The sequence below is a fragment of the Felis catus genome, chromosome D2 (assembly GCF_018350175.1).
Source record: "Felis catus isolate Fca126 chromosome D2, F.catus_Fca126_mat1.0, whole genome shotgun sequence".
Classification (NCBI taxonomy): Eukaryota; Metazoa; Chordata; class Mammalia; order Carnivora; family Felidae; genus Felis; species Felis catus.
The window spans coordinates 29,383,978-29,399,821 of NC_058378.1; the positions used below are offsets into that span (position 1 = coordinate 29,383,978).

At 39.7% G+C, this 15,844-nt stretch overlaps 1 protein-coding gene across 4 annotated transcripts in view; it reads left to right on the plus strand.

Moving 5' to 3' along the window:
• The window catches only part of MYPN (myopalladin), a 112,460-nt gene that overhangs the window by 86,190 nt on the left and 10,426 nt on the right, over nt 1-15,844 (plus strand). For all 4 annotated transcript variants that reach the window (XM_006937819.5, XM_006937820.5, XM_045040051.1 and 1 more), the window contains 7 exons: nt 572-793; nt 2,006-2,155; nt 3,049-3,131; nt 4,343-4,469; nt 5,723-5,930; nt 7,948-8,113; nt 13,777-13,910. In XM_006937819.5, coding sequence (XP_006937881.3) covers nt 572-793; nt 2,006-2,155; nt 3,049-3,131; nt 4,343-4,469; nt 5,723-5,930; nt 7,948-8,113; nt 13,777-13,910 — 1,090 coding nt within the window. The remainder of the gene's footprint in view (nt 1-571; nt 794-2,005; nt 2,156-3,048; nt 3,132-4,342; nt 4,470-5,722; nt 5,931-7,947; nt 8,114-13,776; nt 13,911-15,844) is intronic.

Consider the following 15,844-nt stretch of genomic DNA (forward strand, 5'->3'; position numbering starts at 1 on the left):
TAATTGGAGTACATTAGCAAAAGAGTGGGTGACAAGGAAATGATCCCGTAACAATAGAAAATTATTTCAAGTAGTTTTGTTGTGGTGGGAGTAGAGAGATGCAATGAAGATGGATATGGTGTCAAGGGAGATTTATTCAAGACAGGTTTCAGGAAGTATGCAGATGGGAATGTCCAGTAGAGACAGGAAGTTGGTGATGCAGGCGTACATCAGAATGCAGTTCAGAATAGTTTTGCCATATTATCAAATAGGAAGTTCTACATATTGAAATAGACATTAATAGTAGTAATGGAAATTACATTCCATCTTCATTTCTCTACAGGATGCTACTGGGGCTCCATACTCAAGGTGAGGAATCAGGATTCACTCAGGCAGTTTGGGATTATAGTAGAAACATTGGCATCTCCTTTAGTGCTCCATGGTGAGGCACCGGAAATGGAACATGCCCGGTTTATTGGGTTTCCATGATATAAATCTGAATCTTAAAAAGTTCTATCCGTAAATTATACTGATAAATACCTTCTTTCTCACCCATAGAACTTAAATTTAAACATATTTGCCATTTTGACAGGAGTACAAAATTTCAAGCTTTGAGCAGAGGCTGATGAATGAAATAGAGTTTCGCTTGGAACGTACCCCTGTTGATGAATCAGATGATGAAATCCAACATGATGAGATCCCCACGGGCAAGTGTATAGCTCCCATCTTTGACAAAAGACTCAAGCATTTCCGTGTTACAGAAGGCTCTCCAGTGACATTCACCTGCAAAATTGTTGGGATACCTGTTCCAAAGGTAGGGGAAGATGATCAGCCAGTTGGCCAACAAACAGCACAGAACTGTAGACAGTGCCTTTGAGAAAATCCTATCAGATTCTAGGGATGTATCTACAGAGGGAATAAAAATCAATACCAGAAAATTAACAAGGCCCAGATAATTTAACTAAAAAGAGATAGTCAGGGATAGGATCGTTAAATAATTAGGCCAAAAATAAATCTGATTTATAAGTAAGTTAAAATTTTAATAAAAGTTTAAAATAAACTTCTTAGTCATAATCCTCCATTTTGGGTTATTGATTCCCTCAACCACCAAACTCACCAAATTGATGTTTTTCTTTTTTTCTTTTTTTTTCTTTTTCTTTTTCTTTTTTTTTTTTTTTTTTTTTTAGCATTTATCGAATACCCACAAAGTGCCTGTTGTTGCACAAAGTGAACTATATTTGTATCATTACTGTTAGGTGGGTAAACGCTGAAAATGTCATATCGTTATCACTGGCTGCTGAAAAATCTTATGAGTCACCAGATTTTTTTGGCTATCATCTGAAAGAAGGATTTACACCCGGTGTGGCTGTGGTAGGGGATCTCTCCACTCTACTTTCACAAACATTAGCATGCTGTTATCATGTATGGTTAGGTAACCAGGAAATGTAGAGGAGAACAGCTGCAATCAGTACTTTAACCCTCCTGTCTTTGAGAGATCTCCTTGATACATGCAGAACCCAACATGAAAAAGATACTTATTTAAATTTTAGCCAGATGAGAAATTTAACAAGTGAATCCTGGCCTCATTCCACTTGGTATGATAAACCATACTAACCTTTCAAGTAAGGTAAGCTACTGTAGACCCTGAGATCTGAAACTGCAGAAGACTTGAGCTTGTAAATAGGACAATGGGGAAAAATTCAGCATGCTGGTTTTCATTCTTTTGCCTCTGGAGACATGTCTGGTCCTTGGGGTGGCTTTTTAAGCAATTATGAAATACGATAAAAAGAGCCAAAAGCTTGATCTCAATCCTAAGTTATACAGAATTTTGACCTAAGTGCTGTATATGTACAAATTCAGCAGTATATTATACAGTCATTTGAATATATTTTATAATTTTTTTCTAAGTGCTTTATAAGAGATGGGTCACTTGTAGAGATGGCAATCTGCCCTTTCCTCACCCTACTTCCTACTTTAAAAGATGTACAGAACAGTGTAGATTCTCCTTGATTATCTTTCATTGCAGGTTTACTGGTTCAAAGATGGGAAGCAGATTTCAAAGAGAAATGAGCACTGCAAAATGAGGCGAGAAGGAGATGGGACCTGCTCTCTGCACATTGACTCCACCACCAGTGACGACGATGGCAACTACACTATCATGGCTGCCAACCCCCAGGTGCAGAAGCAGGGTCCTGCGCTGTGCCGCACTCTGAGGAAGGAGCAGTTGATGTCATTGAGAAGTGCGAGTTACTAAGCATTGCTGAGGAAAATGAATAGAAGCATTGTGATTGTGTGTAACTAGAGCACAGTATCACAGCTTAAAATGACCACTGATGGGTCATTCAACCCTTCAGACTTTGTCAAAGGACATTAGTAGTATCTGTTCGCTGTGTCCCAGATGTATTGGGCTAAATCTTGTGCTTATCAACTCATTGATTCTCTTGAAAAGTCTATAAATCATTCTATCAAAAGATTTGTTTTGTTCTTTAGAGAACAAGAAAATTACTCCAAAAAGGCTTGTAAATATTCCTCAAATCCATAATGTCTTTTTTTTTTTTTTTTTTTTGGTAAAAGTTGGAAAGCCATAATCTTTCACTTTCCTTTTCTGAATGAGATCAAGGATCAAGACTTAAAATTCCCTGAAGAGATATGGCAGAATAAATATCTTCAACTACTATTAGAACAGAAAATATACAACTATAATTTCTACTCTCACCCACTCTTCTTATTAAAATGTTAGTTTTAAGGATAAACTCTATTGAGAAAAGCATAATATACTTGTCCAGGGTCTCTGCATGTTGCTGCAGATAATGTTAAGTGCACAAGAATTCAAATTTTTTTACATCTGTGCTCTGTTCATTTCGAAGCTCAAAATGAAAGTCATCACAATATTCTTAAAAATCCCCCTGAAATATTAACAGTGATCTAAGGAGTCATATTTTATTATTTTCATTCCCACCCCCAAGTTTGCCAAAAGGTTCATAATGTTCTGGCACAGAAAAATTTATATAGATTGAAAAAAATGTGGAAGTCTTCTTATTTTTAATCTTGTTCACTTTTGTTTCTCAGGGGAGAATCAGCTGTTCTGGCCACTTGATGGTACAAGGTTTGCCCATTCGTAGTCGACTAACATCTGGTGGTCAGTCTCACAGGTAAAGACAGTAAGAATCTCCCTTCTCTAGCCCTTCCCAAGCATCCACCCACCACAATGAGCATCTAAGTGTTGGGTCTACAAATTGTTACCTAAAATGTAGCCCCTCGCCTGCAGCATCAGCATCCCTTGAGAACTTGTTGCAAATGTGGAATCACAAGCCCACCCTAGACCTACAGAATCATAATGTACATTTTAATAAGATCCCGAAGTGATTTAGAAGCACATTATATTTGAGAAGCACTGGTCTGTGGCACACTTTTAATGGCTCAAAATTTGTAACCATTAGTAGTAGCAGTACAGGTAATATGTAAAACCAGAGTCTTTGAATTAAATTGCCATATTTTCCTTAATAATATATAAACTGTTAATGATTATATGTATATAGATTGATTATTCTTGTTGTTGTTGTCCCCAATATAACAGTTGCCTCTAATATAGCAACTGGCTTTCTTCCTCCATGATTTTACTAACCACTAAGAATTAAGAGCCTGGCTTCCCCTTGAGTCTTATGGTGCCACTAAGTCTTAGCAGAGCATTCCACAGTTGCTGACATGGATGAATTATATTTGACTTACCAAAGGAGCAAAAATAGTGACCCACGTTTCAGATACAGTATTTCATCACCACTGCAACTATACCTTCTTCTTCATTTTTTTTTTCTTCAAGAACAGCTGTTACTGTGAGTCCGTCTTAACCAGTTTAAGTTCATGATCATCTTTAATAGTCTGCCATAATTTATAGCCAGGTTAAATTTTATTACTTAGAGACACAGGGATTGCAGCTGCCTTGTTCTTGTTCTGGGTAATAAACAGGACTTGTCTTTTGGCTTTCATTTGAGATTCAGCTTGAATACTGATTTATTTGTTTATTTTGAAACTTTTGAACAACTGGTCAAAGCCAAGGCAAGAAGAGCTGAGCCACTTAACCCAGGATGACTTCAAAGAGAAAGAAGCTAAAGCCTGTTTATTTGATTACAGATCTCACAAGATAATCCTACGTGTATGAAATGCTTACCACTTTGTTTTTTACCTCAGCTCCACACCATTATTTGTTATTTATTATTTGTTTACGTAGAGCGACCTCCTTCCCCACCCCACCCCCCCAAAAAATATCTGTTCTCTAGGCTCTATAGCCCAGCCTAAATGCCTGCTGTCATAAGCTTATAAATTGGTTTCTATGTTTAATGCCTGAACATGCTTGTTTTTATAGAGGAAGGTCCCGAGTACAAGAAAGAGACAAAGAGCCCCTACAGGAACGCTTTTTCCGGCCACATTTCCTGCAGGCTCCTGGGGATATGGTAGCTCACGAGGGGCGCCTGTGTCGACTAGACTGTAAGGTAGACTCTAATAGCCATCCTTGGTTCCAGATCTGTTCACATTTTGCATTTGTTCGTTTGCACTTACTTTTGTTTGTATTTGTTTTGTGTTTATTTTTTGTTTTGGGTTGGTTTTTGTTTTGTTTTGGGACAGGGGGACTGGGGAAGGGAGATAGATCACTTCTTTTCTCAAAAGGCTTTTACAGAGCATTTAATACCAGACAAAAGAATTTCATGAAATTTTTAAATCTTTACATCTTAATAAGATTTCATTGGGAAAAAAATTACATTGGTATTGTATCAAGTTAACTCTGAATTTGTAAAAGACAACCAAAGAGGTGATTGATTGATATAATTTAGACATTTTCCATGTGGTGCCCGGAAAGTCTTTATTACTATAAAGCCAAAACTGTGATTTTTGTATCCTTGAGGTGAATTGCTGTGATATATAGACTTTGAAAAAAATTATAATCATGAAAAGATGGCTCCAAGGTGGTTTATGAAAATCAAAGCTGGTTTCTCATACTAATCAACAGCCACCACCTTTAGCTATTCTACATTCTAATTCTTCAACCAGAAACTATATTCAGTCGAGCAACATGGAGATCTCTCAGTATGAAGAGAAACTTAAGTCACCTCTTTCACCCCAAAGATCAGAATGCTGTGGAAATTTTAGATGCAAATTAGTAAAGGCTTGAGGTTAAGCATTCATGGAATCCACTTCTCCAGGTGTCTCTTGCTCTGCCAATGTCTGCCTAAATAATATTCGGGATTGATTGTTACTTCTTCCATGCTAAACCCTAAAAGATACCCATTCCAGGTCCCGTCCCCAGAGATTCTGACTTGATATAGTAAATGGGCATTAAGATTTTCAAATGCTCCCCACTTGATCATAATACACGGCAAGGTTTGAGAACTCTAGTTTAAGGTCTGCCCTTTTCTTGGCTGCCTCTTGCTTGTTAGTATGTAAGCAATATACCATCTGTGAAACTGACGTGGCAGGCCTATTTTACCTATTTATTTAATTTTTTATTTCTTATTTATTCTAATCTAGAATATAATCATGACCTGATTTGGGGTCAAAATACTATACAGTTTAAATTAATGCAGTCATCCATCCAGACCCCTCTTGTCCTGATGCCCCTGTAGAAAATATACCCCATGTATTTTCTCACTATCTATTTGGTGCTAGACAAGGATAAAGAATTCAGCCACCAAATAAATCCGCCTGTCATCAGTCTGCCATTTGCCTCAGCTGTCCTGTTCTTTATTAGGTGAGTGGCTTACCGCCCCCAGAGCTGACATGGCTGCTCAATGGCCAACCTGTGCTACCAGACGCCTCCCACAAGATGTTGGTCAGGGAGACTGGAGTCCACTCTCTGCTCATTGACCCACTCACTCAACGTGATGCGGGGACGTATACATGCGTTGCTACCAACAAAACTGGACAGAATTCCTTTAGTCTGGAGCTCACTGTAGTAGGTAAGGTTTGCTGCTGGGGCCCCTAAATATAACTCCCTTCAAAGTTGCTGCCCAAATATGCACAGCCTCTGACAGAATTCCTTAGTCCTTTGCCCCACCAAACCTCATTTCAATTTCTCCTTCATGTAGTAAGGGCCATTATTTCCTACATTGCTTTCAAAGACATATCAGTAAGCTAAAACACATAATGTGGTACCTTGTGTGGGAGTCATTGTAATAGTTAATCAATCAATCAATTCATTAGTTAATTGACTATCACTAAATCCAAGTCACTTGCCCTATGTTCATCACTCCTGGAACACACCAGAATCTTGGCCCTACCCCAAGCTTCCATGTCTTTGCTTCAGTGATCCTTCTACCAGGAATGCCCTTCATTGCCTAGGAACCACCTCCTCATTGTCAAAGGCTTAATTCAAACATTACCACCAAGGCACATCCTCCTCTGTTTCCATAGCACTTGGAAAAGGAGGGGCTCAGGGCATCTGGGTGGCTCAGTCGGTTAAGTGTCCGACTGCAGCTCAGGTCATGATCTCACGGTTCATGGGTTCAAGCCTTGTGTTGGGCTCTGTGTTGTCAGTTCAGAGCCTCGAGTCTGCTTCATATTCTGTCTCTCTCTTTTCCTCTCTCTCTCTCTGTCCCTCCCCAGCTCGCATTTGCTCTCTCTCTCAAAATAAGCATTAAAAAGAAGTTTTTTTTTTAAAAGAAAAGGAGGGGCTCTTCAGAGCACTTACAGCCTTCTATGTAACTGTTTTGCCTTCCTGAAGAGACTGTAAGCTTCTAAAGTCAGACATTCTGACTTTTTTGGTGTATCTTGAGTGTCTGACTCAGTGTCTAGAACATGAACGGTGCTCACCAAATGTTGAGTTGATAACTAAGCAAATGAACCTTTACCTTATGAGATGATATGAACAAAATACTGTAATGCCTACAAATAATGACTAGTCATCATCACTTGGTTGATACCAGCCCTTAGGGCAGGAGTCTAGCCAAAACTAGATTTCAGAATACATGAATTCTAGTGCTGAGCTTTCTCCCATGTGTGGCCCCTACCAGAAACAAGGATGGCTTCGGCATGCTATCCTGTCTATAGGTTAGTGGCTGCTTGCCCCATATATCTTTTTCTTTTTCTCACTCTTAATTTTTTCCTCCCAACAGAGTAGGAAAAGCTCATTCTGCAAGGACATATTAACTGTAAGCTTTCATTTTTCCCCCCACTATTTTGCAAATATTGACTCTGGAATCCTGAAATATGAGGCATCTTTGCCCAAAAAAAGGCCTCCTTAGGAAGCATAATGTGTGTGTGTGTGTGTGTGTGTGTGTGTGTGTGTGTGTGTGTGTGTGTTTAAGTAGTGTACCTCTCGGGGTGCCTGGGTGGCTCAGCCGGTTAAGTGTACAACTTTGGCTCTGGTCATGATCTTGCAGTTCATGGGTTTGAGCCCCACATCAGGCTTTCTGCTGTCAGCCCAGAGCCGACTTTGGATCCTCTGTCCCCCTCTCTCTCTGCCCCTCCCCCGCTTGCACTCTTTCTCTCTCTCTCAAAAACAATAAATAAACATTTTTCAAATATTTGTAAAATGTAGTGTACTTCTTTTCTGTAGCTATAAACTTCTTCAAAATAAAAGTTGAGGGAAAATTAATATGCCTTCCACAAAATAAACTCCTCTAGAAAAGAGAAAGGATATATTTAGTATTTAAAGTCTGTTGTTTCTCAAAATTTACTGCTGAGAATAAAAGAAACTCTTTAAATTCCACACCCACTATTCGCATCCCCCATGTGCAGCACAGGCCCTTGAGTGTTGTCTCTCATACAAAGTGAAAGTTTCATTATTTCTTTTTAAATCATTTCTGGAGCTTTTATCAAGACAGCAATCTTAGAGAGGTAAAAAGTGTTCCGAAGAGAAGGTAAAGTCGGGGAGGGGGGTGCCTACTCTGCTAAATTCTTTAACTGTAATGAGTTTGAAGCATGAACCCCCAGGCACTTACTATTCAAACAAGAATGGCCCTTCTTCTCATTCAGCCAAAGAGGTGAAGAAAGCACCTGTGATCCTGGAGAAACTGCAGAACAGCGGCGTTCCCGAAGGCCACCCAGTGAGGCTGGAGTGCCGTGTGATAGGCATGCCGCCACCCGTGTTCTACTGGAAGAAGGACAACGAAACCATCCCTTTCACCAGAGAGAGGATCAGGTAGAGCCTGCTTCCACATTCAAAGGGACTTCCAAACTCAGTGGGGCTTCCTGGGCACCCAAATAAGTCTGTTGTCTTTTGAATCTGTCACCCAATATGATGCATTTGAACTTCATCCACATCATTGTACATATCAAGAATTTCTTTTTGTTCCTGAAGGACAGTCCATAATACAGATGTCCCACAGTTTCAAACCTTAATTTTTTTCCAGATTAATTAGTGGGTTTTTTAAAATTTTAAATTCAGTATAGCTAACATACAGCGTTATATTAGTTTCAGGTGGACAATATAGTGACTCAACAATTCTATACATTACTCAATGCTTATCAAGATAAGTGTACTTTTTAATCCCTTTCCTTTACTCCCCCATCCTCCCACCAACCTCCCCTCTGAAACCATCAGTTTGTTCTCCATAGTTAAGAGTCTGTTTTTGGTTTCTTTTTTCCCTTTGTTCCTTTGGGGTTTTTTTAATTATTTTTTTAATGTTTATTTATTTTTGAGAGGGAGAGAGACAGAGTGCCAGCAAGGGAAGAGCAGAGAGAGAGGGAGACACAGAATCCAAAGCAGGCTCCAGGCTCTGTGCTGACAGCGCAGAACCCTATGCAGAGCTCGAACTCATGAACCTCAAGATTGTGACCTGAGCCAAACTCGGACATTTAACCGACAGAGCCACCAGAGCGCCCCTATTCCTTTGTTTTTTATTAAATTCCACGTATGAGCGAAATAATATGGTATTTGTCTTTCTCTGACTGACTTATTTCATTTAGCATTATACTCTCTAGATCCATCCATGTTATTACAAATGGTAAGATTTAATTCTTTTTTATGGTTGAGTAATATTCCTCTGTGTGTGTGTGTGTGTGTGTGTGTGTGCGCGCGCACGGATGCGCGCACATGCACGCGCATATATATATATATATATATATATATATATACATACATATCACACCTTCTTTATCCATTCATCTATCAATGGACACTTGGGTTGCTTCCATATTTTGGCTATTGTAAATAATGCTGCAACAAACATACAGGTTCATGTATCTTTTCAAATTAGTATTTTTGTTTCTTTGCATAAAAATCCAGTAGTGGGGGGCGCCTGGGTGGCTCAGTTGGTTAAGCATCCGACTTCGGCTCAGGTCATGATCTCACGGTCCGTGAGTTCCAGCCCCGCGTCGGCTCTCTGCTGACAGCTCAGAGCCTGGAGCCTGTTTCCGATTCTGTGTCTCCCTCTCTCTGACCCTCCCCCGTTCATGCTCTGTCTCTGTCTCAAAAATAAATACACATTTAAACACACACACACACACACACACACAATCCAGTAGTGGAATTACTGAATCATATGGTGATTCTATTTTTAATTTTTTGAAGAGCCTCCATACAGAGGCTGCACCAGTTTGCATTCTCACCAACAGTGCACAAGGGTTCCTTTTTTCTCCACATCCTCATCAACACTTGCTGGTTCTTGTGTTGACTTTAGCCATTCTGACAGGTGTGAGGTGATATCTCATTGTGGTTTTGACTTGCATTTCCCTGATGATGAGTGATGTTGAGCATTTTTGATGTGTCTGTTGGCTATCTGCATTTCTTTGAGAAAATGTCTGTTCATGTATTCTGCCCATTTTTTAATTGGATTATTTGGGTTTTTTGGTGTTGAGTTGTATTAAGTTCTTTATATATTTTGTACACTAACCCTTTATCAGATAAGTCGTAGGCAAATATCTTCTCCGACTCAGTAGGTTGTCTTTTAGTTTTGCTGATTGTATACTTTGCTATGCAGAAGTTTTTATTTTGATGTAGTCACAATAGTTTATTTTTGCTTTTGTTTCCCTTCCCTCGGGAGACATACCTAGAAAAATGCTGTTATGACTGATGTCAGAGAAGTTACTGCCTATGCTCTTTCCTAGGATTTTTATGGTTTCAGTTCTCACATACAGCCTTGATCCATTTTGAGTTTATTTTTGTGTGTGGTGTAAGAAAGTAATCCAGTTTCATTCTTTTGCTTGTAGCTGTCCAGTTTTCCCAACACCATCTGTTGAAGAGACTTTTTCCCTTGCAAATTCTTGCCTCCTGTGTCAAAGATTAATTACCATATAATCATGGGTTTATTTCTGGGCTCTCTATTCTGTTCCATTGATCTATTGGTCTATTTTTGTGCTAGTATCATACTGTTTTGATTACTACAGGTTTGTAGTACAACTTTAAATCTGGGATTGTGATACCTTCAGTTTTGTTTTTCTTTTCAAGATTGCTTTAGCTATTTGGGGTCTTTTGTGGTTCCATACAAATTTTAGGATCATTTGTTCTAGTTCTGTGAAAAATGCTATTGGTATTTTGATAAGGATTGCATCTAGATGTAGATTGCTTTGGGTAGTATGAGTATTTTAACAATATTTGTTCTTTCAATCCATGAGCATGGAATATTTTTTCATTTGTTTGTGTCGTCTTCAATTTCTTTCATCTATGTTTTATAGTTTTCAAAGTACAGGACTCTCACCTCCTAGGTTAAGTTTATTCCTAGGGTTTCTTTTGTTTTTGTTTTTGTTTTGGTGCACCTATAAGTTGGATTGTTTTCTTAATTTCTCCCTCTGCTATTTAATCATTAGTATATATAAATGCAAGGCAGGGGGTGCCTGGCTGACTCCGATGGTGATCTTGGGGTTGTGAGTTTAAGCCCCACATTGGATGTAGAGCTTACTTTAAAAAGTGTTTTAAAAAAATGCAATGGATCTCTGTATATTGATTTTGAATCCTGCAACCTTACTGACTTAATTTAACAGTTCTGGTAGTTTCTTAGTGGAGTCTTTAGGATTTTTTTTTAATGTTTATTTATTTTTGAGAGAGAGAGAGAAACAGAGTGCAAGCAGGGGAGGGGCAGATAGAGAGGAAGACACAGAATACAAAGCAGGCTCCAGGCTCTGAGCTGTCAGCAGAGAGCCTATTGTGGGGCTCAAACCCATGAACCATGAGACCATGACCTGAGCCAAAGTCAGACACCAAACTGACTGAGCCACCCTGGCCCCCCCAGAGTCTTTTATATATAGTATCATGTCACCTGCAAATAGTGAAGATTGTACTTCCTTACCAATTTGGATGCCTTTTATTCCTTTTTCTTATTTGATTGCTATGGCCAGGACTTCCAGTTCTGTGTTGAATAAAAGTGGTGAGAGTGGACATCCTTGTCTTGCTACTAACCTTAGGGGAAAACCTCTCGGTTTTTCACCTATGAGTATGATGTTAGCGGTGGATTTTTCATGTAAGGCCTTCATTATGTTGAGGTATGTTCCCTCTAAACCTATTTATGAATGGATGTTGTACTTTGTAAAATGCATTGTCTGCATCTATTGAAATGATCATATGGTTTTTATCCATCTCTTGTTTATGTGATATATCACATTGATTGATTTGTGAATATTGAACCACCCTTGCAAGCCAGGAATAAATTCCTCTTGATCGTGGAATCACGATCATAATATATATTGTTGAATTCAGTTTGCTATTATTTTGTTGAGGATTTTTGCATCTATGTTCATCGGAGATATTAGCCTGCAGTTCTTTTTTTTAAATGTTTATTTATTTTTGAGAAACAGAGAGATACAGCATGAGCTGGTGAAGGGAAGAGAGAGGGAGACACAGAATCTGAAGCAGGCTCCAGGCTCCAAGCTGTCAGCACAGAGTCCGACGCAGGGCTTGAATTCACAAACCGTGAGATCGTGACCTGAGCTGAAGTCGGATGCCCAACCGACTGAGCCACCCAGGCGCCCCTAGTTCTCTTTTTTTGTAGTATTTTTATCTAATTTGGGTTCAGGGTAATGCTGACCTCAGCAAATGAAGTTGGGAGCCTACCTTCCTTCTTGCTAGATTTCATCTAACCAACCTTTTTTTTTTTTTTTTGGAATAGTTTGAGAAGAGGTACTGACTCTTCTTCAAATGTTTGGTAGAATCCACCTGTGAAGCCATCTTATCCTCAACTTTTGTTTCTTGGGAGTTTTTTTGATTACTGATTCAATTTCATTGCTGGTGATTGGTCTGTACAAATTTTCTATGTCTTCCTGATTCAGTATTTAGAGGTTATATGTTTCTAAGAATGTATTCATTTCTTTTAGATTGTCCAATTTTTTGGCATGCAATTTTTTATAATATTCCCTTATAATCCTTTGTATTCCTGTGGGGTTGGTTGTTATTTCTCCTCTTTAATTTCTGATTTTGTTAAAGACTTTAAGTTTTAAGTTTAAAAATGTACACAGAATAAATGAAGACCTTGCATTTTTTTGTCATGTGTCTTCAGTCATATTAGTACACAGAAAACCCCTTTGATAGTAAAATGCTAAAATAAGATAAAGCAAAACAAAACATTAAGGCAGTAACTCCTTCTCTATCCATCACTACATGGTTATTTTTAAAGTAACTAAGGGGGTGCCTGGGTGGCTCAGTAGGTTAAGCATCCAACTCTTGATCTCAGCTCAGGTCTTGATCTCAGGGTTATGAGTTCAAGCCCCATGTTGGGCTCTGTCCTGGGCATGAAGCCTACTTGGGAAGGAAGGAAGGAAGGAAGGAAGGAAGGAAGGAAGGAAGGAAGGAAGAAAGTGAGGAAAAGGAAAGAAACTAAGGATCCAGTTACCAAAAGTGGGTATCTTGCTAGATTTCCTCTAACCAACCTTATCTTTGCCATTTTGGTTTTACTCCATGAGGGGCAAGCAAACAAAGGTAGCTTGTGTACAAAAGTTTCTACTGAGAATTATTTTTTCACAATAAAATGAATTTGTCCCAGAGGATGTTGTAACTGTCAAGCTTTACAGAATTTTGGCATCTAAGAAGTCTACATAGGTCAAGATTTTTCTCTGGTAAAACTTTAGCAAGCACAGAAAATATTCTTGATTTAACACATCAGTCTATGTTAATGCAACCTAGCTAGCTCAATCAGTACAACATGTGACTCTTGATCTTGGGGTCGTAAGTTCAAGCCCACATTGGGCATAAAGTTTAAATAATTAATTAATTAGTTAATCAATTAATATAACTCATTAATATAACATGCTAAACCCAGCCTGAAATATTAGCATAATTATCCAGGATTGCAATATGCAGCCAAGGTTGAGAACTACTGATATCAAGGAAACATAAGGAAACAACATGCTGATTTGCTCCTGAAATGTATTAAGCTAACTGCTGCACATGCCCAGTTGGTTACATTAAGAAATAACCCCTCCATACTAACAGTATATCAATCCCTGGACTCCCATCTTGGTCTACTTTCCCATAGCTTCTTAGCAAAGTTCTTGTTGAAATGTCCAATCAGGTTTGGAAAAGAGATTTTTCTGGACTTTGGTTGTGACAAGTGGGGGCACCTCCTCTGGGGGGGAGTATAACTCCAGGAGAGGTGGAACAGTGGGAAGGGCAAGAACAGGTCTCAGCCTGGGCTGTCAACCTTCATCTGGGCCTCACCGGGTTAACTGCTGCTCTTTTGTGATTCCTTTCCACTTTTCAGTTTGCCTTTGATAACTGCTTTAAGCTGAGTCTCCCTTCCCTCTCTGGAGGGTCAGGGAGGAGAGGGGTAGCACTGCCCTGCTGGATCTGCCCTGAGAGTTTCCCTGAGCCCTGAATTCCCTAAGGCCTTTTCTGCCCCTGGATGCAATTGCAGATACGTTCTCTCTTTTCTCTAGTATGCACCAGGACGCAACAGGGTATGTCTGCCTCCTCATTCAGCCAGCCAAGAAATCTGACGCTGGATGGTACACGTTGTCAGCCAAGAATGAAGCTGGCATCGTGTCGTGCACTGCCAGGTTGGATATATACGGTAGGTGTAACATCCTCAGTTGAACATCTGTGTATGATAGGCAGCTTGAAAAAAATGTTTTAAGGATGGGCGTAGTATGTTTCCAGAATTGAATTGGTTAGATTATATTTTAGTGCTTAAACGATGGATTTTTAAAATCATTTCACCCTAGTCGCCTCAAGGCTTTTGTATATTTTTGTATACTTTTGTACACTTTTGCATTTAAATGAGCTTAAGTTTCTTCCAAAAAAAAGACCTATATTACTAGGAATTACAGCTATTTCAGAGTTTAACCATGCTTGTGCTTCCGATCATCTAGCATCTCATGCTGTCTCCTTCATGCCATGGGCCACCCACTGGAACTCCCTCCCCACTGCCTGTCATTTCCCCCACACATACCTCCACCCAGCAGAATTGTCCTGTCCTCATTCACCTGTTAATTCATTCCATAAATATTTATTGTGCCAATCCCACAACCAGACTAATAATAGAGAGCTGTCCTAATAATAATATCAAATGATATTTGGATAATGACTTGTAATTTACAAAATGGTACCCTTAGGACCTTCCAATTATTGCAATTGTTGTCACCCTCATTTATTTTTTTTAATTTTTTTAACGTTTATTTATTTTTGAAACAGAGAGAGACAGAGCATGAATGGGGGAGGGGCAGAGAGAGAGGGAGACACAGAATCGGAAGCAGGCTCCAGGCTCTGAGCCATCAGCCCAGAGCTCGTCGCGGGGCTCGAACTCACGGACCGTGAGATCGTGACCTGAGCCGAAGTCGGACGCTTAACCGACTGAGCCACCCAGGCGCCCCTGTTATCACCCTCATTTAAATGCTGAAGATGGGCACGTGGGTGGTTCAGTCAGGTGAGCATCTGACTCTTGATTTTGGCTCAGGTCATGATCCCAGGGTCGTGGGATCCAGCCCTGAATCTGGGCTCAGGGAGGTTAAGTATCTATAGCCGAGATGCAAATCCAGGTTTTTGTATCATTCCTTTGAGCCATGTTTCTAATTTTCAAAAGGATTTAGGGGTGCCTTGGTGGCTCAGTTGGTTCAGCATCCAACTTTGACTCAGGTCATGATCTCACGGTTTGTGGATTTGAGCCCCGTGTCAGGCTCTGTGCTGACAGCTTGGAGCCTGGAGCCTGCTTCAGATTCTCTGTTAACTTCTCTCTCTGCCCCTCCCCTGCTCACTCTCTGTCTCCCTCGCTCAAAAATGAATAAACATTAAAAAAAAAAAAAAGGATTTAATAAGTTAATCTTTTTTAATATTTATTTTTTTACTTTGTGTGTGTGTGCACGCATGCGCGCGCGCGCGCACACACACACACACACACACACACACACACACGAGTGAAGGAGGGGCAGAGAGAAAGGGAGAGAAATCCTAAACCAGCTCCATGCTGCCAGCACAGAGTCCAACGTACGGTTCGAACCCACAAGAACCCACGAATGGTGAGATCATGACCTGAGCCGAAATGAAGAGTTGGACACTCAATTGACAGCCACACAGGTGCCCCAACAAGTTCATCTTTATTAATCTATTAATGTACTCTATGCATCTTGTCTATAATTTTGACATTAACTGGCACTTTTGGAGACATATTCCTTAATCTAAAAGGGTGATTCTTTTTTCCTTTCCTTTAAAACTTGTTTTAAAAAATAATTTAATAATTAACAAATTTCTTTTGTTTAAGTTTCTTTATTTATTTTGAGAGAGAGAGAGAGTGTGTGTACAAGCAAGCAAGCACACGCATGAGTGGGGTAAGGGCAGAGAAAGAAAGAATCCCAAGCAGGCTCTGTGCTGTCCTGACGCAAGGCTCAAACTCACAAACTGTGAGATCATGACCTGAGCCAAAACCAAGAGTCGGTTCATTGAGCAACTGACTGAGCCACCCAGGTGCCCAAATAATTAATAAATTTCTTCTTCATTACTGGTTCAACATGA